We start from the raw sequence: 26,373 nt of genomic DNA, 5'->3' as shown, positions 1-26,373 counted from the left end.
TAAACAGAGTCATCAACAAAGTATAAATGTGGTTTTAACAATTATGTTTTATTGAAAAATAGCTAATTTAAAATATATACATTTAAAAAACAAAAACACATAGTACTGGTAAAATACTGAATTTTTCACTCACTCTTGCCAAAGTGGCATCTTTATGTTCCCAGATGATTATTCTGCTTAAGAGGAGGGTCTCTGGTGCCCTCTGGTGACACTTCCTGAGATTGCTGTCCAGAAAGTAACAAAGGCCCCTCAGCTCAGGGCTGAGAGAATGGAGGCCAGTTCATGTCTGACTGGCCTGTGTTCCGTGGCCTTTGCCCCCTGCCCAGGAGAAAGGCAATCTTAGACGGCATCTTGACCTCCCGGGGGAAGTATTCCTCCCTTAACACCCAGCCAAACGGACAGCAAAAATAAACACTTTACTTACTGTCACTGTCTTCTTAAAATCACAAAAACAAACAAACAAACAAACCCCTATCATTATAAACTCCCAAATAATGTGGGAAAGTCTTTAAGTAATTCAAGTTGTAATCCAGACCAAAAAAAAAAAAAATCAAATAATCAAAAAAATCCCAAATCAGTTAACAGGACAGCAAAACCCATAAATCTTAGGATGCAAAAAAAAAAAAAAAAAAAAAAAAAAGTTGATTCTTCCCCCTGTCTTCATAACAACGGACACCACTACTCTGGACAACTCTGTGCTGGGAGTGGATGACCTTCGTGAATTTCAGGAAGCAGACCTACTCCAGACCTGTGCCATCCCTCAAATGTAACATCAGCAGAGCCTAAGTTCGTTCTCTAGGCCAAACACTTTGGACTTGAGGTTCCGCAGTTCTCCCTGTATCTTGTGTGCCAGTCGATTGCTATCACGAACCTCGCAGAGAATGGCAAGATCCTGGTTTGCCTGGGCGTTGAGTGTGGCCTAGAGATTAAAAAAAAAACGAAGTGATTATGGCAGATGCCAAAGGAGAAACCTGGCATGAAGCCCCAACTACACCAGCTCCTTTCTCGGATACTCTTAGTTCACAGAGTAGATTCAATGCTTAGTCTACAGACTTGCTGAGAGAAGGAAAATGTAGAGTTAGGGCAGAAAAGGCTCGAGACCATTGCTTCCCCACACGACAGGAGAAGAGCCTGAGTCAGAGGGCAATCGACAATCACCAGTGAGTAAAAAGACACCAATATAGACATTATTAGTAAACGTGCCAAAGCATGAAAGGCAGCATCTCTTTGTTTCTGTATGAACCTGCTTGGCACAGAGTGACCGCTCAGGGTGTGTGGATGGACAGTTACATCTCTTTAAGATGATGCTGGAGGCACCTTGCATTCTATGTGAAGCGGTCTCTCATAGGGAAGAAGTACCTTCTAACCCAGTTACTCACTTTCTCCATTTGTAAAACAGACAATTTTTTTTTCTTCTTCTTTTGGCCAGGCCATACAGCTTGTGGGATCTTGGTTCCCCGAGAAGGGATTCTGGCAGTGAGAATGCAGAGTCCTAACCATAGGACCCCCAGGGACTCCCCACAGACACGGCTCTTTGAACCCACTCCTTGAGTTGGGAGGGATGAATACCTGTGCTGAGCTGACATCGTCCTTCAGTCTGTCCTGTCTCCCTCTGGCATGCCCGCCCTGTTTACACTGATTTCAGCGACACCAGGAGGATGGTGATGCGGCCTAGCCTCCCTCAGAGGGGCCCCGTACCCTGCTCACCCACACCTCTTCTCCTTCCTGGTCATTCAGGATCAATTACCTTATAGAGTATCTGCTCCACATCTTTTAGTTTTTGCCGGAGAATCTTAATGTCTGTCTTAAAGCCTTCTACCTCCAAGACACGCCGGGTCTCCAAGGCCTCGTAGCGCTTAGTCATGGCCTGCAGGCGTCTCCCCATCTTGCTGGTGCGGTCCTATACATGGGGTACAGGAAGGCCTCTGTGAGCAGAAGGGGCACCCCCAGCCAGCTGCCCCCTCCATGACAGGCAGAGAACCCCACACCTTAAAGATCTCTCTCCTCACTCCTTCCTCCTCACGAATCTGGGCCAGCTCTTCTTCCAGGGAAATGCACTGCTCTTGGTACATGCTGGACAGCCTTCTCTCTTGTATGAGCTTATCCTTTAGGGACTGTGGGTCAGAAGGAGAGAAAAATTCATCTTTGTTCTTTAATTTGGGTAATCCAAATAGCACTGAGGTAAAGAAAGAAAGGATTTCTAGAAGTGCTAAATCAGTGAAGGAACAAGACATCAAGGAGAACATCTGAAAACCTACTTCTGGAGGATACTCTAGCTTTTTTCTTAATGTGTACAGAGTAGGAAAATCTTATTTTTTTCCTTTGTTTTTGTATTTTTAGAAGTTTTTTAAAAATAAAACAAACATTTTTGGCTCCTGGAAGAGTCAGATAATGGAGTTCGTAATTGTACCAAATAAGACATCACAACCTATTTGGTGATACACTTCTTAAGTTTTTCTTTGAAAAGAAAGAAAGAAACATCAACAGCACTTAAAACACATGTTCCATTGAGCAGCCAGGATTCAAAAATCCCAACTTGGATGTCACTTCCTTACACGGAATCCTTCAAAGACACGACAACGCTCAGAGCTACGCATCCTCGGCAGGAGCGTGACGGCCGCCCTCCCTCCACCCTCCGTGCGCACCCCTCACGGCCACATGCTCCCTCACACCTGCTCTCCCCTGCCTGATGCTCTTTCTCGAGGTCTGCCTGGCAAGCTCCATTCTCCAGGTCTCAGCAAAAATGCCAGACTCCAGACGGTGTCCCAGTGCTTCTCGACAAAAGTAGACCTCCACTAGCAACATACAATCTTCACAGATCCCTTCTAATTCCGTTAACACCACTTTTTTTCCTCCCTAAATTTAATGTATTTTGGCTGCACCACCTGGCTTGTGGGATCCCAGCTCCCTGATCAGGGAATGAACCTGGGCCATGGCAGTGAGGCCCAAAATCTTAACCACTAGGCCACCAGGGAACTCCCAGGACCACTTTTCTATAACCGATACTTGGTTATTTGTTAAATGTTTCTGGTCTTTCTCCCCTGTTAGAATGTAAATGCCATGAAGACAGACCTGGTTTAGCCTGTCTGCTGCTGTACACTGAGAGTCCCGCCCACTACAGGACTTCAACAAATATCTGTTGAATGAATCTATCGATCAGTCAACACTTTAATGTTCTAAATCCCCAAACACAGTAACAAAGAGCTACTCTTTGAGACCTATTTCTTGAGATCGTTGCTACAACAGCTTCCGGGACTGGATTTTATATGACAATGATTAGGTTCTTTGAAATTCTCCAAGTTCTTTCAACAATTCCAGAATAAAAAAAAATTCTGTAAGATAGAGGAAACTACCTTAATATATTCATTTTGGTTGTGATGACTCTCATGAACTAGCCACATTTTTCCCATTTTCTCTTCTTTCTTCTTACACTGCACCGTGTATTCCTTAATCTTTGACATCAAGTGATCCTTTTCAAGCATCCAGGACTTCTCCTTATTTTGGTTTTCAAATCTGAGTTGCAGAAAGTCTTTGGTGCTCTCGTAGAGCAGCTCCTGGGTGTGGTGGAGACTAGGGAAGAAAGTACAGACATGGACATGAAGATGCTTCCCTGGTACATGTGACAGTTACTACAAACACAGCTAAGATGCAGTCCTTTAAAAACTGTGTAATATGTAGATTCTGTAAATACCATCAGCATTTTAAAAACACGCTTCATCTGATCACTGGCAGTCTTACACGTTTTACTGAACAACGTATAAAGTATCTACATTGGTTCATAGACCGGTCTTTACAGGTATTTTTCTGGGTGCTAATTTCAGGTTATAGAATTAGAAGGACCACAGAAATATTTACACACAGCCTAAGTATGGACTTTTCCAAGGCACCAGACTTTACAATAAACTAAGTCATGGGGTTCTGACTGAAGGTTAACACAAGTTCTAAAATGTCAGCACAGCTTTGCTTCTGTCTGGGCCGAGCTCCCCCGTGAGCTATTGGGCCGAGCTGCCCAAGAGCAAATCCTGTCCTTTTTCCGAGACAGGCTTCCTCGGTGGAGGCACCTCAGTGGCCTCAGCCCATGTGGCCCCTCCATTCTCCGAAACCCGAGTGCTTTCACTTATGCCCTGTGCTGTAGTGCAACACTTCTTAACCTTATTTATCATTTATTTTTGCCAGATGCCATTAGATCATCAAGGACAGTACCAGCTACTAGACAGACACAGGTACTAAGTAGATTCCTGCTGAGATTTGGGAATAGACAAATGACGTTTCTGTCTTCAAAAAAAAAAAATTTCCTTAAGAGTTAGCAACTCATCAGTTTAACATCAGCAGCTAGAAATATACTGTATCAAATGATCGCACTGCTTGCAAAGGGTATTAAATACCAAACTGCAGTTTTCCACTGAACACATACGGTGAGATCCACTTAGTTCTTCTCATGAGTAATAGACTATATGGAGAAGGGGACAATGACTACATAATGTCAGAAGAGTAACCGTCATCAGATGAATATATTCAGGTATGTGTGTGTCTGTATAAACAGGGAGAGATTGACTCAGTTCCCACAAGGACCACTCTTGCTTCCAACAGATTTTACTCTATCTTGTGTTATGATCTCAGTTACAAAAAGGGAAAGCATGCTCTTGCAAATGGTCTCAAAGTGACACCTAACAGGCAGCCATTATTGGCCTTGGACTTCCTGCCATTCAACACCCTCAGGATGCCAATCTACTGGAAGGAGCACATCAAATGCTCAGATCTGCAGAATACGTTGAACTAGGGAGGTTATTAATAATCTGAGAGATGCAAAATTATACTTTATTCTGACAATTAAAAATATTGTCCCCTTAAAAACAATTCAAATCCAATACAAAGTGGAGATGCTATGCTTAAGCACAAAACACCAAAAATAAAGATGGAGAGGTACCAGCCAAACGCAAACACGACATGATGTTGGAAGCAGCAGGGCCTGCCAAGGGCCAACGGCATCTTCTACCTGCACTGGTCAGTGAGTTCAACTTGAGTATCATGTCTAGTTTAGTGACCATGCTTTAGAATGGAGGAAGAGACACTAAAAAAGTTTGCGAAGCAATAAAAAAACCAACAGGATGAAGATTGCAAGGTGAAAAAGAATATATACACACACACTCCAGGGGATCTTCCCAACCCAGAGATTGAAACTGAATGCGGAGGCAGATTCTTTACCATCTGAGCCACCAGGGAAGCCCATATACACACACAATTTTTTTTGGCCGCACCACATGGCTTATGGAATCCTAGTTCCCCAACCAGGGATTGAAGCTGGGCTCTTGGCAGTGAAAGCTCCGAGTCCTAACCACTGGACCACCAGGGAATTCCTGTGAAAAAATATTTTAAAACGTAGGATTTTTAATGCAGGATAGAAAAGGTAAGATAAAGGTTATCAAGTGGTCAAGAATTATTTATTATGCACCTGTTCTGCACACAGGAAAAGACCTTGGGGAAGAGACATCATTAAAATAGAAGGTGAAAAGGCCCATCACTGAGTCACGCAGGTCATCGCAGGCGATGGGGGGAGACGTGTAAGGAAAAGTGCACCCCTCCCCGGAAAGGTCAGAGAAGGGGTGACTGAAGGGCTGCTGCACCGGGAGTGCTGCATGAACCAAAGCCTCAGAAGTCCGGCTGAAGAATGAGGTGAGCTACAGCCAGAGGAGCAGAGACTGAGGGCCGAGACTCCCAAGGGCCAAGGCAGCAGGAGACACTCACAGGGAGGAAGCCTGCAGGGCACCAGGGGACTGGCGACAGGAAACACAGCTTGGTGACCGCAATGATTTAAACCAGAACACAGCTTGAGCCACTGTGGGAGGAATGAGAGGGCAGAGAACGGACAGGAGAGGCTCCTGGATTCACAGACGGTGGGGTCTGGAATCAGAAACTGGAGAGTGGGGAGCAGAAAACGACCCTGAGTGTCCAAACTTGAGAAACCACACGGATGGGACGGCACTGGGCTAAATGGGAAAGAATGGAGCAGGAGGTCTGAGGTGGGGAGGGGTGCTTGTCAGCAAAGAGGAAGTTGAGTTTCAGTCGTGGTGAATTTGAGGTTTTCAAACATACTCTATTGAAGATGTCTCTACAGCCCAGCTCTGATCACTGGAAGTGGACAGACAGTTGAGGGTGAAATGGGAAAGAACCAAAAAAGACAGGTGCTGCGGGAACCAAGGGAGATGGATTTCAAAGAGGGGGTGGTCAGAGGCCCAGACACACAGAAAGACACAAATGAACTCAGTGATGACTTTAGACGGCATGCTGAGCAAAACAGGGAACAAGAGCAGATTGCAGAAAGTCGGGGACAGGCAGGCAGGAATGAGGTAAAAACAGCAGTACAGATAGTTTTCATTTTCTGGTGTAGGTATGTAAAGTCAAAAAAGAGAAAAGGACTGTTATGCCGACTTAGATAACCCATCAGTGGAGAAAAGGACATTCCAGGACGGTAAGATCAGACTACAATCCTCAGAGGGGTTGAGGGGAGAGTGTAGAGCCCCCAGTCCTGTAGGAAAAGCATCACATGAGCACACCAGGGAACTGGGAGAGAGGCGGGGGGTGGAACTGCTGAGACAGTTCCTTCAGCACCAGGACCCTTGCTGCTACTGGACAGGACTGCCAGCTTGCAGGATCTTAGCTCCCCCACCAGGGATCGAACCTGCGACCTTGAAAGTGAGTGTGTGTCCTGACCCCTGGACCTTCCAAACCACATGGGAGACATGTGAAACCTGTCCAGCGTGGCTCGTGAGTATTCACCTTCTGGTGAGCTCTGTGATTCTGTCCCGGTTTCTCTGCTGATGAATCTCCACTTCCTCGATGCGGATCCGCCGCTCCTCCATGAGCCCTGCCACCTGCTCCCGTGAGAGCCGGGTCTGCTCCTCCAGCTGCGCCTGCAGCGCCTCCACCTGGACAGGCCGGAGGGGTGAGGCGTCCATTTCCGCTCTACTCTTGCTCACTTCTCACCTCTAACAGTGAGCCTCTTTCCAGAAAAACAAAAATCCCACAAACAAAAAAAAACAGATGTGCAGCAGCAAAACAAACAGGAGAAAAATCTTGACTGGACTCCTCTTTACATCTTACATGTGGTCTCAGGCCACACGAGAGCATACTCCGTCCAACCAAGCAGAGCACCCATGTCACACCAGAAAGGCTGGACAAGCCCATCTCCCCTCTCCGAGACGCTCACCTTCTCACCATCTCTCTCTGGGCTTTTAAGACTGTCTCCCTTTTGGGACTTCCTAGTTGCATAGAGAAAGACTCATTTCTTCATTTTTAAATTTAAAAGGTGCAGCAAAATGAGTATAATGTGATTTCCTTGTCTGAGTCAGGCTGTCTTGACCCCACATGGCGACACTGGCCAAAGGTAGAAACTGTCCATTTACATCAACATGCCCTGTGACAAGGACAGGAACTTGAGTGCGGTTAGATGAAAAATCACAGTTGTAGGTGACATATGATGACCAGATGGTGAGAGGGTGACTCATTACTTTCTTAGACTTTGGAATACATGCACCAGACAAATGGATGTACCCCCAAAGGTCACCGTTTCGGGACAGACAGCTGCAGCTCTGCGTGTCCCTGGCCAGCTGCACAGGGAGTTCTGACAGTGACGACTCTGGTAGGAGGGTTCGGCCTATGAGCTGAATGAACTGCAGGTTCACACCAGCACTTCTAGAATGGTGCAGTACAGAGTAATGGTTGTAAAGACAGAGCTCTGGAAAATTAGGAACAACCTCAAATTTCCAATCCCAAAATGCCCAGAGGAAACAACGTGTGCCAGGAGGCATGTGGCACAGGCTAATGAGGGCACAGGCCCCGCTCCAGGCCCGTGGGCAGAGCGGCTGCAGTCATACCTGGAGGGCGAGGGTCTGGATGTCTCTCTGATGCAGCCCAGTGCTGACCTCCTTCTCTCTCCCTGCTGATTTCCTCCTGCTGCCTTTAGAATCTAAAACAGAAAACAGTGGAGATCTTCACTTAAGGTTTTCTTTCTGCTTTTCAAGTATCAACATTATCTTTGCAGAGAAGTTTGGTTTTCTTTATATGGAAGAGAAGGAAAGGAAGAAAAACGACAACATACAATAACTACAATGCTCAATTGTGCAAAGAGGTGTATCTTAACGGAATTCTGTTAGGATGTCACCTGGATCTTTCTGAAGAATAAACTACTAAATTTTCCTTTGGAATTGTATCTAATTTCTTTGTAAAATCTTATTTAATGAAAAAGGGTAATGAATTTAAAAAACTAAATCTAAACATTTTAGCTATGATGTATAACCCAATTTTCAATGGACAAAATGATTTTAAAAACAAGCAATGCTAAAACTGCACTAAACATAATTTGATGATTTAGATGATTCAAGAAGCTTATTTATTCTTTTTATTGAGGTACAGTAATTTATATTTGTTTCATGTGTACAATATGGCAATTCAAAAATTTTATAGATTATACTCTGTTTATACTTATTATAAAGTACTGGCTATATTCCCTGTCCTGTACAATATATCTTTGTAGCTTATTTATTTTATACATAGTAGTTTGTTCCTCTTAATCCTTTACCCTTATTCTGCCCCTTCTCTTCCTTCACCCTGCAGGTAACCACCACTAGTATGTTCTCTACATCTGTGAGTCTGTTTTTGTTCTATACTCACTAGTTTATTTTTTAGATTCCACATATAAGTGATACAATACAATATTTTTCTGACTTATTTCACTTAGCATTATGCCCTCTAAATCCATCCATGTTGCTGCAAATGGCAAGACTTCATTTTTTTTAATGCCTGAGTAGTAGTCCATTATCTTCTTTAACCACTCATGGCATTGATGAACACTTGGGCTGCTTCCATATCTTGACTATTACAAACACTATTGCTATGAATACTAGGGTGCATGTTATTTCGAGTTAGAATTTTTGTTCCCTTTGTAAGAGCAGACCTCAACAGTGCTTATCTCCACATGTGTAGTGACGCATTAGCTAGACTTATTGTGGTGAATATTTTGTAGTATATACAAATATCAATTTACTATTTTGCACACTTAAAACTAACATTATATGTCAATTATACCTCAATTTTTAAAAATTGGGCTTTCCATTAATAAAAGAGAAAAGGATAAGAAGACTGAGGGTTAGAGAGAATAATTAATAGGCTGTGATTCCACACATTATCCAAATATATTTTATGACTTATCACCATAAGCATATTAATTAAATATATTTTTTATTCTACTTTATTAAAACATCATACAAAGGTTTTTAAAAAAAAGCTCAGTAAGATCTGAGACCACTAGCAGCATGATTATGAATATTTATTATCACTGTATAGTAGGAAAAAATGTCTAATTATTTGCACTGTGCTTTTTAATTCTGCATCAATAAGAATTTCTAAAAATACAGTTGGTACCTGCTCTAAGAGCTGAAGATTCATTCTTTTCACATACTTCTACAGGCTGGACAGTCTTCTGGAGAATGCAGACCTGAAGAAGCAAAAAAAAAACAAAAAGTACAGAAATAGTCTTCTTATAAATATAGCATTTCATTTTTTAGCTTTAGTTCTGCAGATCAAACACCATTCATAAATTAGTCAAAACTTATATAATCATATAAGGATGCCATGCATATGGGAGACCAGAGAAGACAAACTGGATAAAACCCACTAACAAACTGAATACACACTGACTAAAACCAGTGCTGGTGATATAAATGGAAAAATAAAATTTCAGGGTTATTTGGCAATATCTACCAAAAAGAAAAAAAAAGAAAGTGGTCTTTGACAAGGTCCTTTAGGAAAGTAACAGAAACACTGAAGCATGCATATATAGATATGTATAAAGATGTTCACTGAAGCACTGTTTATAGTGTGAAAAAGTGGAAATCTCAATTATACACATAAATATTTCTATATGAGTAGAAAAAAAGCTTTTATCTCTAGGGTACAGGATTATGAGAGACTGTCACTTTTCTATTAGATTCCTGAAATCTGTGTTTGTTTTTAACAAAGACCACACATTACTTTTGTAATCGGTGTAAATGAAGACTTAAAAAGAACCTAGTATTGAAACTTGCTCCCACACTAAGTCTGTTCCTGCTGCTCTCTCTAATCTCGTCCAAGACACCTCCTCCTCGAAGCTTAAGGTTTCCAAATGGCAGAATGGGGTAAACAATGCTACTTTCCAAGGCTTTTGAAGAGAAAGAATGAAATCACAAACCTGTTTGTAATTGTAGAAAATGCTCTGAAAACTTAAGCAAACTGAGACCATGGTAGCTAATTCTCATTTGAGCTTCTTTAGCAAGGACCAAAGTTGTCTGATTATGGACCCCAGCATGCATTTTGTGAAAGCCTTGTCTACCCTGCTATACAAAGGAGGACTTACTTTGTTGGGAGGCTCCTTATAAAAATAGGTCACTTCTCCAGTGTCTGTTCCCACAAGAGCCAAGAGATTCTGAATCTTCTTTTTGTCTTCTAGCTCCCTGCAATTCTCATAGAGAATAAACATACATTGTGTCCAGAGTAAGTAAATGTTTGTTTAAAGGATCTCCCTTCTGACTCATTTATTTTTAAAGCAATGATAACCTCAAATTAAAATTAAATCGGTTTAACCTCCTACACTGTTGGTGGGAATGAAAACTGGTGAAGACACGATGGAGATCATTGTGGCGGTTCCTTAAAAAACTAAAAATAGAGCTACCATATGACCCTGCAATCCCACTCCTGTGCATATATTTGGAAAAGACGAAAACTATCTAATTCAAAATGATACATGTACCCCAATGTTCACAGAAGCACTATTTACAATAGTCAAGACATGGAAGCAACCTAAGTGTTCACCAACAGGTGAATAGATAAAGAAGATATACTATACACACAGAGCTTCCCTGATAGCTCAGCTGGTAAAGAATCTACCTGCAATGCAGGACACCCCAGTTCGATTCTTGGGTTGGGAATATCTGCTGGAGAAGGAATAGACTATCCACTCCAGTATTCTTGGGCTTCCCTTGTGGCTCAATGGGCAAAGAATCTGCCTGCAAATCAGGAGACCTGGGTTTGATCCCTAGGTTGGGAAGATCCCCTGGAGAAGGGAATACTCGAGTAATATACTCCAGAATACTCCAGTTTTCTGGCCTGGAGAATTCCATGGACTGTAGGCCATAGAGTCAGACCCAACTGAGTGACTTTCACTTCACTTTACTTCACTACACACACACAATGGGATGTTACTCAGTCATAAAAAAGAATGAAATAATGCTATTTGTGGCAACATGGATCGACCTAGAGATTATTATACTTAGTGAAGTCACACAAAGACAAATATCATGGTATCACTCATGTAGAATCTAAAAAAATGATATAAATAAACTTATTTACAAAACAGAAACAGACTAATAGATGCAGAAAACAAACTCATGGTTAACAAAGGGGAAGAGGGGAGGGTGAACTGGGAGCTGGATCAGCATATACACACTAGAGATAAAGCAGTCCTACTGTGAAGTGCCGGGATTCTACTCAGTATTCTGTAATAACCTCTCTGGGAAAAAATCTGAAAAGTAAATATGTATGTGTACATAAATGTATATGTATAGGTATATACACATACCTAGGCATAACTGAATCACTGCTGTATGCCTGAAACACTGAAAATCAAAAGTGTCAACAGAGAGGAGAGAGCATCAGCAATAGGCCCCAAAAAATTAACTAAATTAAATTAAACAGGATTTATCTAGACTTCAGCTCTAATTTTAAGAGCATCAGGCATTTAGATTCAGGAATTCAGAGAACCCAGCAGGAAAAAACTCAATCAGCTGGTTGAAGAGCGTGAAGGCAGACACCAGGGCATACTGTTCAAATCTGCCTCTTCAGCTACGTGGGAGCTGACAGCTCACAGCTGGATCTCTCTCCAGGCCTGCCCGGAGTCCAGGCAGCCTGTCTCCCCAACTGTATGCTCAAAGAGCAGCCTGCACCCGGGGCCTGGCTACTGAGGGGGTAGGAAGCCCAGTCCTCTCACCTCGTTTCAGGATCTGAGGACCATCTAGAAGGGCGCCCTGTGGCAGGGGCTGAGGCCTGCTGTCACTGAATCGCCACTTAGCCTCTGCCCACTCAGACCTTCCCGAGTGCCTTGTAGTGGTTTACTCCTGAGCATACTCCCCGCAAAGCTCCTGCAAGCAAATCTCCATTGTGGAGTTCATTTTCCAGGAAACTGACCCCAGACAGTTGATACCACAAATGGATCAAGGAAGCAAACTTTAAGAGAGATGCCAGGGACTTCCCTGGTGGTCCAGTGGTTAAGACTTCGCCTTCCAACACAAGGGGAGCAGGTTTGATCCCTGGTCAGGGAGTTAAATCCCACATACCTTGCAGCCAAAAAACTAAAACATAAACCAGAAGTAATATTGTAATATGTTATAAATTCAATAAAGACTTTATTAAAAAATCTTTAAAAAAACACAATGAGATTTCAGAGCCTGGGATGTGCAGACCTAAGAACCATTACAGTGTTCTTAGGAGCAAGACAGGTGAGTGGTCAACAGGGTAGAGCCTAAACAATCAAGTAAAAGTAAAGGTAGGAGGAGGGTTGGGCTGCATTCTATACAAACTCACGATCTCTGACCCATTTCCCACACCCCAGCCAGCTGTCAAGACTACTACCTAAAGAAGAAGCTGAATCTCCGAGAGGTAAGACCTGGTGAGACCACAGCGAGAGTACATGGTCATGATCCCTCAGCCCTTCCTCCAAGGGCCTATGGCCATTTATTCAAGTAACTGTGCATTGTGGGGAAGGAAACACCCAGACATTTCAAGGACTGCTGGACAGTCTGAGCTGACTTTGACACCTAGTGACATGAAGCATTATCTAGGGCATACAGGAACCAGGTAATAAATAGAATTTTGGTTCTGGTCCAGCTCAAAGTGGGTCCACTGGATCCAAACCCAGTCAGGGGTCATTTCCCCATCTACAAATGTATAATTGAAATGAACATAATTGGCAGTTAGCAAAATCTCCAAAATTGTTTTCTTGGTTTCTGTGTTAAAGCAAGTGGAAGCATCTGAAACTGCCTCTCTGCACCCCAGCCACAATGGTAAACAAAGACTAAAGGACGTAGGGTGAGGGTCCCCATCAAATCCCAATTAATTCACAAGTATGATCCTGCAAAACCAGACAGGCAACAATGCACTGCTACCAAGTAGGTACAACTTTGGTGACTGTGCCAGCTGCAGTAGCATTTTTGCTAGAGCAGGGAACCTGGTCTTAGGCACACAGCATGTGGCTATGGTTAAGCAAATGTACTCCCTTCAAAAAGTTACAGGACCAGAGCAGTTCTCATTCAGGTGAAGTGAACAAGAGGATACTTCTACAGGCTCTCTGAGGACCTTGTTAGCTCTTCTGTTCATTACCAAATTTGTCCAAAGGGACCTGGATCTGTTCACCACTGAACTATCGAATTAAATCAGATGGGACAAACAAAAAGTGCAAGTGGGTTAGAACCCTCATGCATGCTCCAAAGGGTTGGAGGCAACCCTACATAGCACGTCAGTGAAGTTTCAGGGGTCTGATCTAGGCATGCCAGGACACTCCCTTCAAAATGAAGGACAGATTATTGTACCTCATGCCTACCACCACCAAGAAGGACTCCTAATGCCAGAGGAATTGCTCAGTGTCTGAAGACAACATGTCTTTTCTCTGGGACACTGAACAGGTAACAGGTGATGTGGAAGGTGACATGGCACACTGCGCTGACACCTGTAACAGGTGTCGTGGAAGGTGACACGGGACACTGCACAGGCAACAGGTGATGTGGACGGTGACACGGGACACTACGCTGACCCATGGAACAGGAACAGGTGTCATGGAAGGTGACATGGCACACTGCGCTGACCCATGGAACAGGTGTCGTGGAAGGTGACCCGGGACACTGCACAGGTAACAGGTGATGTGGAAGGTGACACGGGACACTGCGCTGACCCATGGAACAGGAACAGGTGTCATGGAAGGTGACATGGCACACTGTGCTGACCCATGCAACAGGTGTCGTGGAAGGTGACACGGGACACTGCACTGACCCATGCAACAGGTGTTGAGGAAGGTGATCCGGGACACTGCGCTGACCCATGGGACAGTTGTCGTGGAAGGTGACATGGGACACTGCGCTGACCCATGGAACAGGTGTCGTGGAAGGTGACCTTTCATTGCGTCCCAGAGCTGAAAGGAAGTGCTACATTAGGTCAAGGCTGAAACTATTAAGGAGATTGAGCCAGGAATCAAAAACCTCCCAACAAAGAAACACCCTGGACCTGATGGCTTCTGTGGTGAATTCCACTGAACACTTAAAGGACTAACAGCAATTATCCTCAAAATTTTCCAAAAACTGAAGAGGAGGCAACAGTTCCTTTTACTTTCTATGAGGCCAGCACTGACCTGATACAAAAGCTGGACAGACACTACATGAAAACCACTACGGACCCTACAGACATCAACACAAAAATCCTCCACAGGACATTAGCAAACCTGCATTCAGCAGCATATTAAAAGGATACACCAGGATTAAGTGGAATTTATTCCTGGAATACAAGCATGGTTCAACATATGAAAGTTGATCAAAGTAATACATCACACTGACACAATGAAGGAGGAAAACACACGATCATCATCTGATACAGAAAAAGCATCTGACAACATTCAACACCCTTTTTAGATAAAAACACTCAACAAATTAAGAAGAGCAGGAAACAACCTCTGCATAATAAAAGCCACAAATGAAAAACCCACGGCTAAAGTCACACTCAATGGTGAAAAACTGCAAATTCTCTACTAAGATCAAGAACAAGACAAGGCTGCCCACTGTGAAACTTCTATTTAACTTAGTACTAAAGTCCTAGCCAGACCAAGTAGGCAAGAAAAAGGAAGAAAAGACACTCAAGTTGGAAAGCAAGAAATAAAATAATCCTTGTTCACAGATGACATGATCTTATACTCAGAAAACCCTAAGGATTCCACAAAAAGTTTTTTAAAAAAATTTTTTTTAATTGTTAGAACTAGTAAAGGAATTCAGCAAAGGAGCACAACACAAATCCAACATGCATTTCTATACGCTGACAATGAAAAATCTGAAAAGAAAATTAGGAAAAGAATTTGATGCACAACAGCATCAGAAAGAATATTCAGGAATTAACCAAGGAAAGGAAAGACTTGTATAGTGAAAAAATTCTAGTAAGAAATTAAAGATGAAATAAACAAATGGAAAAATATCCTGTGTCCATGGATTGGAAGACATAATATTAAGATGTCAACATTGCTCAGAGCAATCTACAGATTCCATGCAAGTCCTATAAAAATCCTCTGTGTGGCACGGTGAGAAAGTTCTGGAGATGGACAGGGGTGTGGCTGCACGATGACATGAATGCACTTAACTGAAGTGTATACTGAACTATACACTTAAAAATGGTTAAAACGGTAAATTTTAGGTTAAGTATATTTTACCAGAATTAAAAAAGAACTGCGCTATAGCGGGTGCCCTGGCACACTGCTCAGATGCTCACCACCAAGGGGCTCAGTCCTTCTCCAGCAACTGCCCTCGACTGAAGGGGCCGCCTTTCCCAAATTTATATCCCTCCCTCGTGGGAGCTGTATCCAATGACAGGTCACTCCCTGTGGGGCTGACTAAGACCTCTGTCCCTTGGTGGACTCTGGTGGTGGTGGTTTAGTCATTAAGTTGTGTCACCTCTTGCAAACCCATGGACTGTAGCCCACCAGGCTCCACTGTCCATGGCATTTCCCAGGCAAGAATATTGGAGTGGGTTGCCGTTTTCTTCTCCAGGGGATCTTCCCAATCCAGGGATCCAAACTGTGTCTCCTGCCACTACAGGTGGATGCTGTACCACTGAACCACCAGGGAAGTCCTTGGTGGACTCTATTGTAATTCAAATTCTCCCAAATCTGCTCAAATTTGGGTTGATTTGAATCAACCCAAATCTGCTCAGAGCTGTTCCCCCTAAGAGTCTCCCTACTGACCATCGTCCAGGCAAACCCCTATCTCAGAGCCTGATCCCTGGGAACGCAGCCAAGAGGAGGACCACAGAAGAAATGCATCTCATTCCATGTGGTTTAGAAACATGCCCCCAGCATCTCCTTCCTCCCATTGGTACCTGATTCTTAGGCGGTCATTTTCCGAGTAGAGGCGTAGGACATGCTCTCGCTCCTGGAAGAGGCAGACTTGCATGTCACTCAGAGCTTTCTGTAGCTCGGCAATCTCTTCCTCCCTCTGCTGCAAATCCCACTGCAGCTTATGCTGGTGGGAAAAAAAAGGCAGCTGACAAGATATTGGGCTTCAGAGGAGTAGCTGTTATTGCATGAAGTGGCGTCAGTTTATGTAGAAATATTACAAAGTGGACAGTTTCAGCAATGCAGGCTCCAAATGACAACAGGCTGTGTGCAGAAGAGTTTAAACCCACAAGGTGAATGACATCAGAGCTCTCACATCACCTCCTCTTACAGACAACAGAACCCAGGACACCACATGATCCACCTGTTGTAGTCACTCCTTTTTCTGGCTACAACATGCAGCTTGCAGGATCTCAGCTCCCTGACCAGGGATCGAACCAGTGCCCCCTGCAGAGGAAGCTCGAAGTTCTAACCACTGGAACACCAGGGAATTCCCAAGTCACACTTTAATGCTTTTTATGTAACACACATCATAAAACTCTGGAAAACAAAGACGAAAGGTGTGATTCCTGCTTACAGAGCAGGAGGAATTGTGTGGGGAGACACATGCCAATGAATAAAAGGAAAGAATGACTGAATGGAGGAGCACGCATGGGGGAAGGGTAAGCACGGCACACGAAGAATCTCTGACAGCTGCTGGGGGATCAGAGACCACCAGAGAGCTGAAGCTTGAGAGGAAGACAGAGATGGAGGAAGGCAGTGCTCTTGGGAAACAGCTGGAAATGCAAGGACCTCAGTATCACTGATGGCTCAGACAGTAAAGAACCTGCCTGCAATACAGGAGACTCGGGTTTGATCTCCAGGTTGGGAAAATGCCCTGGAGAAGGTAACAGCTACCCACTCCAGTATTCTTAAAAATAGGATTCCCTGGTCACTCATATGGTAAAGAATCTGCCTCCAGTGCGGGAGACCTAGGTTTCATCCCTGGGTCAGGAAGATCCCCTGGAGAAGGGAGCGGCAACCCACTCCAGTACTCTTGCCTGGAGAATCCCGTGGAGAGAGAAGCCTGGTGGGCTACTGCGCCTGGAGTCCCAAAGAGTCAGACACGACTGAGGGACTAACACACAGCATCACTGGAGCGGAAAGTGAGAGGTCGATGGAGCAGGGTGACCCCAGGGGCCGGATCCGAGAAGCTGTTCAGGATGAACAGGAGTGTGAGAGTGTGGCCTGAGAGTCTGAGACGAGACAGGAGTTTGGACAGTGCGGCAGCAAGGATGCTGAGGTGGCGGCAAGGGGCTGAGGGATGTCTGGGAGGCAGGATCAGCGGGTCTCAGCAAGCGACTGGAGGGAGGCTGGGCAGAACCATAGGCGCTGATGCCATCACAAAGAAGAAAGAAGCCTTAACAGACAGGAGTGGAGGGAGGGGATGACAGGGGTCTACGTGTGCGCACAGGCTGGGGGAAAGGGGGTTCTTGAATTCGGATACGGACACAGCACCATGGAGCCCAGCAGGAGGAGTCAGCCCTAGTTACCTGGGTGTCACCATCCCACCGAAAGAGGAAACACAAGAGGCTGCATGTTGAAAGCAGGACTCCATTTTGAGCCTGACTGTGGACTTTGAGCTGGACTGTGGACTTTGAGCTATATGCCCAGTATCTATGGAAAGGACATACCGACTGGAACACCACACCCCCCAGATGGAAAAGCCCCAGGGCTTTTACGGCTGGTCCCTAGACTCTCCCCTAAAAGAATACCCTAATTATCTGTGTAACCGAATAGAATCATAAATTCTATTATGCTTACTGGGGTATGACCACAGGCCTATTGGTAATTGTCCACTGTTAACTACCTAGGCTTAAGGCATAGGAATCATGGGTTAACTTTGACTGTATCTTTCTTTTCCTTTGTTCAGACTAGTTTCAGAGAATTTGGGGAGGGGGGTTTGAGCACCTACATTTAGGGTATATAAGGTTTTCACAAAAACTGGTTGGGGCCCTTGGTTAAGAGGAGACTCTGCCTTGGGCCCACTGGTGTAATAAGCTGCACTCCATTATCTGCACTGTCCTTCTGAGTGAGTTTGTTTCCCAGAATGCGTGGCTACGCCACCATAGGCAGGAGGACAACGCGTGGACAAAATGAGATCACTTACAGTAGAATCACAAAGAACTTTGACATTTAAGGTTAAGGAAGGAGAGGCCACTCTCACCTTCTGAGTGGCCCATACTCGTCTGTGGAAAAGCTGTTAGTGAAGACTGAGAACTGGTCAGGGAGGCAAGCCAGACACTGGGAAAAAAAACAACTCTGGAATCAAGCCGGAAGCAGATCTCTCAGAGAGGTCAATAGGGAACATACTGCAGAAGTCACTGAGGCAACAGGTCCTGGAGCCATGGGAGGAGCAGCTGCAGTCAAGGAGTCGCTGAGCAGGTGACCGAGTCAAACCATTCTGGAAGGCTGGCTGGGAAAGAAAGCTACCCCTGCCCTGAGGGAAGAGTTAGGGAAGCTTGGCTAGAGGGGGACCTTTCTCTTTTGTTGGGAAAGACTTGAGTCTACCTGTATACTGAGGAGGAAAAGTCAATGTCAGAAGAGGTTAAAGACAAAGACAAAGGAGAGTTCCCTGGTGGCCTAGTGGTTAGGATTTGGGGCTTTCACAGCCATGGCCCGGGTTTAATTCCTAGTTAGAAATCAGATCCTGCAAGCTGTGTGGCATGGCCAAAAAATAAACAGAAACTGCTGGATCTGTTCAGCCTCACTATGCTCCCTGGAGCAGTGAGGAGGAGGGGACGGATATGGGTGCAGGTGACTGAGCGTGGTCAGGAGGAAAGTGAGGCTGCCAGAGGAGAGAGGGGCCTGTGGGCCAAAGGGGAGCAGGGAAGGCAGGGCCCGGGCCTGGAAGGGTGGAGGCCGGGACCGAGAGTCTACCACCGAAGGGTAAAACTTCCATGTGGTGTCTGAGAACACATGATTTGTTTCCTGTGAATTTATCTTCCAATGACCTTTCTAGGACAGTGGTTCTCAAGTGGGGGGTGGGGGGGGGGTTGCCTAAGCCCCCTTGAGAACTCTGGGGGCTTGTCTGGAGGCACTGCTGACTGTCACCACTTGGGGGTGAGGGAGGGGGCTACTGGTATCCAGCGAGCAGAGGCCAGGGATTCTGGTACAGGTCCTTTGTGCACAGGACACAGCCTGTATGACAAAGAACGGGCCAGCCCTCACCGTGGGTAAGGCCATGGTCGAGAGGCCCTGATCCAGGACGAAGCGGGTGGACGGGGTAAGCCACAGGGCGGGCTGCTGCCAGCAAGGGACACAGACCAGCAGGCCACATGCAGGCAGAGCAGCGACTCCCAGAGTGAAGCCAAGGACAGGGCGGCCAGGAGCTGACACACGGCACTCGGAAAACTGAGACGTCAGGGAGCTGCGGGGGCAACACTGGCGGGAAGTCAGGCGTGGAGCGGAGAAAGAACCAGAGGCACAGGAAGGCGGAGGAAGAGTCACGACTTCAGAGACAGAGCGGTCTGGGGCATCGTGATCCAGTGAGGCACTCGGGAGGAGGGCAGCTTGGCAAGGCGGGAGGGATCTACAGAGAACATGGACATGTGTGCTCTGACGCCAGCTGGCACTCGAGGGTGTTCTCAGCACCGGACGGGCTCGCTCAGCGTCCAGGATGGCCACGCTGGGTCCTCCTTACCTGCCTCTCGCACGCCTCCCTGTACAGCTCCAGCTTCTTTAACAAGTCCTCATTGTCTGCTTCACACTCAGACATCTTCTTCTGATAATATTCCAGAAGCTCCTGAGAGGGGCAGAGGACAGCCAGACGATCCTCCACCGAAGGCAGGGGAGTCGACTGTACAGAATCAGAGAAGGACACGCCCTTCCACCTGGCGGGGCTGCTGAAGCTGCCGGCAGCCTCATGTTTGTGGATAGCTGCAGGCCTGAGAGAGAAGGGGAAGGATACATTCATAAAACTGTGTGAACATCTATGAGATGTTACAATTCCTCAAATTAAAAATAAGGCTTATGTTCTTAAAGTGCTCATAATGAAGGTGCTCACAAACCTGACAGTTTGATATTACAGGTTCGTGAATAATCAATCTTACGAACTGCTCTCCAGGTATTAAAGGCTTAAAGCTGGATTCAACATACAAGTTAGACAGTAAAAAGAGATCATTTAAAAGAAAAAAAGGAATATCAACTAAGTAAGGCCAGAGAGTGACAGTCAGAAAATTTGATACTATTAAGAATACAGCAACAGGAACACTTATATGCTGTTGGTGGAGGGTAATTTGGTTAAACTACAGAAAGTAAATTGGTTAAATCTAGTAAAATGCAATTCTCTTGTCTACACATACGTATAATGTGACAACACAAAAATGTTCAAAGAAACATTATCTGTGATAACAAAAACAGTAAACTTTCCAAATTTCTGTTCAATAGGATAATGGATAAACGGTGTATTCAGACAATGGAATACTTTCAAAGTTAGAGAAAAGATGAATTAGAGATACATGTATGACTGAGTGAATCATCTGAACAATATTAAATAGGAAAATGCATGTAGATGCATATACAGAAGGTATTACCACTCATTTATAATCAGTACTTGCAATATGAAAGTTTACCTTAAGGGATAGACATATAAGTGGAACAAGAGTTAAGGATTAGATAAGTTAGTAAGTGGATCAAGATTCAGGATTAGAAAACAGAGCCTTGGAACTTCCCTGGTTATCCAGTGGGTAATTCCAAGCTCCAAATCAGGGGGCATGAGTTTGATTCCCGGTCAGGGAACTAGATCCCACATATAGCAACTAAGAGAGAGTTTGCATGCTGCAACTAAGACCCAGTGCAGCCAAGTAAATAAATATTTTTTAAAAACTAAAAAAAATAAAGCCTCATCAATAATCACACAACCAATCAGACCCCAACGTCTAACATCAGAGACTTGAATTATACAGACCAAAACTAGCCAAGAGCAAAGGCTAGAGAGGTTTTTTTGGTTTGTTTGCTGAAAGCAAACAAAGAGACAATGAAAGTTATAGAAAACAAATGATACAGAAGCAGAGAAATTCTCATGTGAAAATTAATTCACTTTAGCTAACTGCCTGCAGTTTACAACAAAATAGATCACAGAGCAGAGAAACTTAATACCAGAGTTTAAACAAGCCCAGAGTTGTAGTTAATGAAGGTTATGGGCAGCACTTTCAATAGATGAGCATGACGAAAAAAATACTACTTTATAAATCATTTAAAGCTCATGACAGAAATACTACTTAGTTTCATGTTTTAAAAAGGTGCTGCCTTCTGACACCTCTGGGAAATAGGTTAATGGATAAACTAACTAAAGGGATTTCTGAAGTTCTATAAACAGGAGTGTGCTGATGACGAGGAGGGCGACGAAGAGGAGGAGTCATGCAGGCCGAGTCCACAGCCTCCTGTTTTTGTCTGTTGGTTGTTTCCCCTGTAATCGAGGCCCACTCAAACTGCCTGGATTCTGGTATTAACATTTACTATGTCCTAGTTCTTAATCTAAATTCCACATAACAAGAATAGAGAAGTGAGGTCTAACATAGTTCAAATCCAGAGTTGGGAAGTTCTCTTCCAAAACCCTTCGAGTTCTTAAGTCAGTGGACACTGAGGTGCCAGACGTCTAAATTCTTTCATTTCAACAACTCAAAAATAAGCACATGTCTTACTTTCTGCAGGCAGGGGAGTGCGTCGGGGTAAAGTTCATGCTGTCCTTTCACACCTGTCAAATACACAAAAGATCCAGAACCAGGGATCAGGAACAGAAAAACAGTACAGAATGTACAGACCAGTCCACCCAACATCATCAGAATGTGATGTTTTAGAATGCAATATTACTTAAAGCAGTTCCAAATCCTGGGATTCTACTCAGGCATTCTTCCTCATCATTGTTTTTAAATACAATCAGACTGACCTTTAACATTTCAATGGCAAGCACACAAAAGAAAAGCCCTAGTATGAAAGTTTTCTGCAATGAATTTACATGCAAAACAAATTGACAATTCTTTCCGTGAAATCATAGCATAGGGAAATATAGAAAACTTTCTAATAAGCAAGAGAAATTAAGTGGAAATTCAGGTAGAGGACTCAACATGGTAAATTTCAGTTAAATACAAAGGCACTGATGTTATCTTTACTTGGTGTGCTGCATCTATTGTTTTATCTTTAAAAAGTTCACGTACAATTTCCATTTCAATTGATAATACAGATAAATCAAATCTCTTAATTGGATATTTACAATACTGGGATGGTTTCTGCCATACATCAACATGAATCGGCCATAGGTATACATGTGTCCCCCCAATCCTGAACCCCCCTCCCACCTTCCTCTCCACCCCATCCCTCTAGGTTGTCCAAGAGCACTGGTTTTGGGTGCCCTGCTTCACGCGTGGAACTCGCACAAGTCATCTATTTTACACATGGTAATGTATATGTCTCAATTATTCTGTCATATCATCCCATCCTCTCCTCCTCCCACGAAGCCCAAAAGTCTATACTTTATGTCTGTGTCTCCTTTGCTGTCCTGCAAGTAGGACTGTCAGTACCATCTTTCTACACAGATCAATCTTGTCACAGTAATTTTCAGGAAGATAAACTTCACTGTCAAAGAGGGAAGCCATGTTATGTGAAGGGGAGAGAGGGGGAGAGGGGAAGATGGGGAGATGGGGCATGGGAGGGGTTCTTCGTAAACTTGGCTTTGGGGAAAGCTTTCTCATCAAGCCTACTGTCACTCCACTGTGACTGTGAGCAGGCAAGAGGTGACATAATGGTCTATCCCAGCACTCTTCTGCTTGATAAATGTCTGCCTACAATCTTCAGTCCCTTGGGAGGAATTCTGTGAAAAGGAGTGAAAGCACGCACCACTTTGGTTAATTCCAGGTGCCATTTTCCTGCTCACAACCCCGTGCTCTTCCCCCTCCTCCTCCAACCTCCTTGAGCTTTCCTACAATTAGCCTCCCAGACACCACGTGCTCCTCATTTCCCTCCCTCCACACTGGCCACTGATCTTCAGTCACTTCTAGTTCTCATCTTTACTGCCTTGGCGACCTCATGAAGCCTTGTGGCTCTAAATACAAGGAACACACCAGTGGTTCTCAAATGCAGCCTCTAGTCCTGAGTGCCCTCAAGAGACTCATGCACCTCTGCCTGAGCAGGTCTCTCAAGCTTAACATGCCCCAAAGTGAGCCCCCCAACACAAGACCTCCCACCACCAAACCTGCCCTCTCAGGAGGTATGATCCACATTCCAAACAATTCACTCATTTCAATGTACAGCTCAGTGAGTTTAGTAGAGTCACAGACACATTCAACCATCACCATCAGGAGCTTTAGAACATCTTCAGCACTTCAAGAAACCCAGGTAACCTTCAGCTTCCCCTAAGCTCCACTCCACTGCAGCCCTAAGCAAGCACCAATCTACTTCCTGTCTCCACAGAGCTTCCTGTTCTGGACTTGCATGCCCATGGAATTGTCAGGTGAGTGTATGCTTCTCAGTTTCTGTCTCATCACACAAAGATTTGGAGTGATGGACATTAAAGCCCCCCTCGGTTGTCACAGCTCTTGGGTCTTGGACAGATCATGTTATAGCTCTCAGGTCTCGAACGGATCGTGTTATAGCTCTTAGATAAATCAGTGTTACAGCTCTAATTTATTTACATAATAGCAGGAAAATCCATCTTCGAGGCGTGAGGGCATGTCGACCCAAAAACGCCAAGAGAAGAGCGCCCCAGTGAGCGGGAGAGAGAGAGAGCTAGCTTTGGCTCCTCTTTTATATGTTTTTCTCTCCCTGGGCCTGTCCTATGTAAATTGGGCCAGCCAGGAGTGCTGTTTGTTTTATCTGAGGTTCTCACTCCGGTCCTCGGACCTTCCTTTGTTCTATTTTCACGGGCTTCTCCCTTCCAGGTCTTTTAGCCACTGCCATTCTGGACTCCTTTTCCCTATTCTAACTACCTAACAGAATCATATGGTATGTAGTCTTTCTGACTGACTGCTTTTATTTCGCCTAAACTTTTTAAGGCTCCTCTATGTTGCAGCACTCCATTCCTGTCTATGTATCTGGATGGCATCTGAAATGCCACTGTCCTCAAATCAGTGAAGAGCAAGTGGAGCTTTCTACGAACTTCTAACAACCTGTAACCTCTCACCTCCCTCTCTTCCTTACTCCTTCCTGACTTAGTGTACATCTACAAAAAGTTGCCTACACTCATGTCTCATTTAGCTTTATAATCTCTAAGACCTCAACTCTGCTACTACATCTGAACTGGAGTTGCCCTTCTTCATCAGCAGACATCCACATTCATAAGTCCAATGTTCTTTTGCTTCCGTCCTTCTCCATTCAACAAGTGCATTGATTGCCTGCCTGACAATGTTAACCTTCTTTTTTAAAATATTGCTTTGTGGTTGAGAGCACAGGTTCTGAAATCAAGCAGACTTGGGTTTGAGCCAAAGTTCTGTCCCCTATTAGCTGTGTGGCCTTGAGGAAGTTTTTACTTAATCTCTTTAAACTTCAGTTACTCATTAGAAAATGGGGATAATAATAGCATATATGTCACAGGCTGTTGTAAGGATTAAATGAATAGAAGAGCAGAGCACATGTCCAACACATTTAAGCACTCAAAAAATGCATACAATTACTATTTTCACTGAAAATTTTACTCCCTTGGTTCAAAAGGCTTTGTCTTCAACTTTCTTTACTACTTCCTCTCTCCATTTCTTTGGAAACATTATTCCCACTTCTTTTTGATAATTACCTATATCATCTAAAACACGACCTGTAAAAGAATAACTTACAATGACTTTTAGAATGAATAAATGAGATCTTTCAATCTCCTGACTTGAATTTTCAATTATGTAACATATTTTCATCTATATATGTCCCATTGGAACTTGAAATGTTTAACTCAAAAAAAGAAAAAATCAGAATGAAGCAGCTCACTCCTGGGTCATGAACCCAGAAGTGTGGTCATAACTGACCAATGAAACTCCTTAATACTAAAAAAAATCATTCAAGCCACATATTTTTTAGCATCTTAAAGCTAATGCTCCCCAAATACATCACCTTTGTCACCCAAACATGTTCCTTCTGACCTTTCTATTTCAGTTACCAATTCAGCCTCTTTCAAGTAACCTGGATTTGAAAATGTATTCATTTCATTACTCCTTCTCTTGACCCTCTTCTGACAAGGACGGTGTTAATTAGGGATCCTCTATGTCTTCTTACCTAACCTACTACAATGACTTAACTGTTCTATCCAACCCCTCACCTGACTAAAAAGTTGTTAAGATTCATCGGTGTTTCTCATAGTCTAATGCTCTAAATCAAACTCTGCCTAACCCTCCCGGCTTTTTAAATGTATGGCCCAAACCTACCTCTCCTGCCTTGTTTTCCTCCACTCCCCTAATGTACTCCGGCGTCCATGTCTTTGTTCAGGAGTTTCCCTTCAGCTGGTCCACAGTTCCCTCCACTCATAGTCTCACTTAATGAAGTCCAATCTGCACACGATAAACTCAAGTACCACCTCCTCCATCTCTTCCCTGAGTCTCTCCATCCAAAACGAGCTAGCTGCAGAGGGAGCGCATTTGCCATTCTCTAAGAGGGGACGGAATAGGTTCTCTGCGGGTCCCACCTCTCCCACGACCGTGTGTACTATCTGCAGATGGAAGCATCGTCCTATCTCCTGAAAGAGCTTGGCCCTTTCCTTGTTTATAACACAAATTACAGTGTTTCAGTCAGCTTCTACCCATCCCTATTTTTATTTGGGTTTAGCACTTGGGCATTTATTACTTTAACCCCACAACTCTGAAGGATCTTATCCCTCAACTTCACAAATGAGGAACGTGAGGCTGAGCCCGGCGGGGACGATGAGGGAATCCCAGGAGCTTACGTTCCGTACTCCTTTCTCCATTTCGTCCTGTTTTGACCCCGTGGAGACCAGAGTCCCCATCCTCCCGCGCCACCTATCCTCCCCCTAAAGATGCTAACTGTCCGTTACGGCCCGGGCCTCTCGACGAGCCCTTTCAGGCTCCCACCCCTCCCCTCCGCACTGCTCACACAGTTAGTACCCCAGCCCCGGGCACAATCCCTCTTTTCCTCCCCAGACCCCTTCCCTGACCCCCCCCCCTCCTGGAACCCGGAACTCCACTCACCCTGCCTGGAGCCGCAGACGCCAAGCGCCCAACAAAAAAAAA

The 26,373-nt window shown here is 44.5% G+C and overlaps 1 protein-coding gene across 2 annotated transcripts; it reads right to left on the bottom strand.

The window, feature by feature from the left end:
* Window positions 1-44: 44 nt before the first annotated feature.
* On the bottom strand, window positions 45-26,373 carry CCDC77 (coiled-coil domain containing 77). 2 transcript variants are annotated; one of them, XM_065942923.1, is made up of 12 exons: window positions 26,332-26,373; window positions 21,856-21,908; window positions 19,854-20,097; window positions 16,156-16,298; window positions 10,391-10,487; window positions 9,421-9,493; window positions 7,875-7,966; window positions 6,778-6,926; window positions 3,354-3,570; window positions 1,989-2,114; window positions 1,748-1,900; window positions 45-919 (listed from the first exon to the last, which is right to left on the bottom strand). In XM_065942923.1, the coding sequence occupies exons 2-12, from the start codon at window positions 21,891-21,893 to the stop codon at window positions 773-775; spliced, it is 1,479 nt and encodes a 492-aa protein (XP_065798995.1). In that variant the 5' UTR covers window positions 21,894-21,908; window positions 26,332-26,373; the 3' UTR covers window positions 45-772. The 2 variants fall into 2 exon arrangements, with proteins under 2 accessions (XP_065798995.1, XP_065798991.1); XM_065942919.1 differs by lacking the exon at window positions 26,332-26,373 and adding an exon at window positions 25,555-25,718.

This window comes from Muntiacus reevesi, chromosome 1, assembly GCF_963930625.1.
Source record: "Muntiacus reevesi chromosome 1, mMunRee1.1, whole genome shotgun sequence".
Classification (NCBI taxonomy): Eukaryota; Metazoa; Chordata; class Mammalia; order Artiodactyla; family Cervidae; genus Muntiacus; species Muntiacus reevesi.
The sequence above is the reverse complement of the archived record's forward strand: the minus strand, read 5'-3'. Positions and strand labels throughout refer to the sequence as shown.

What these genes read in the sequence shown, in the direction of transcription:
- CCDC77 (XM_065942923.1), bottom strand. Translation starts at nt 21,893, where the DNA reads ATGAACTTTACCCCGACGCACTCCCCTGCCTGCAGAAA. An exon ending in CACTCCCCTGCCTGCAGAAA is followed by an intron (nt 20,098 to 21,855) that starts GTAAGACATGTG and finishes CTTCTCTCTCAG; the next exon opens with GCCTGCAGCTATCCACAAAC. An exon ending in GGGAGGCGTGCGAGAGGCAG is followed by an intron (nt 16,299 to 19,853) that starts GTAAGGAGGACC and finishes TTTTCCCACCAG; the next exon opens with CATAAGCTGCAGTGGGATTT.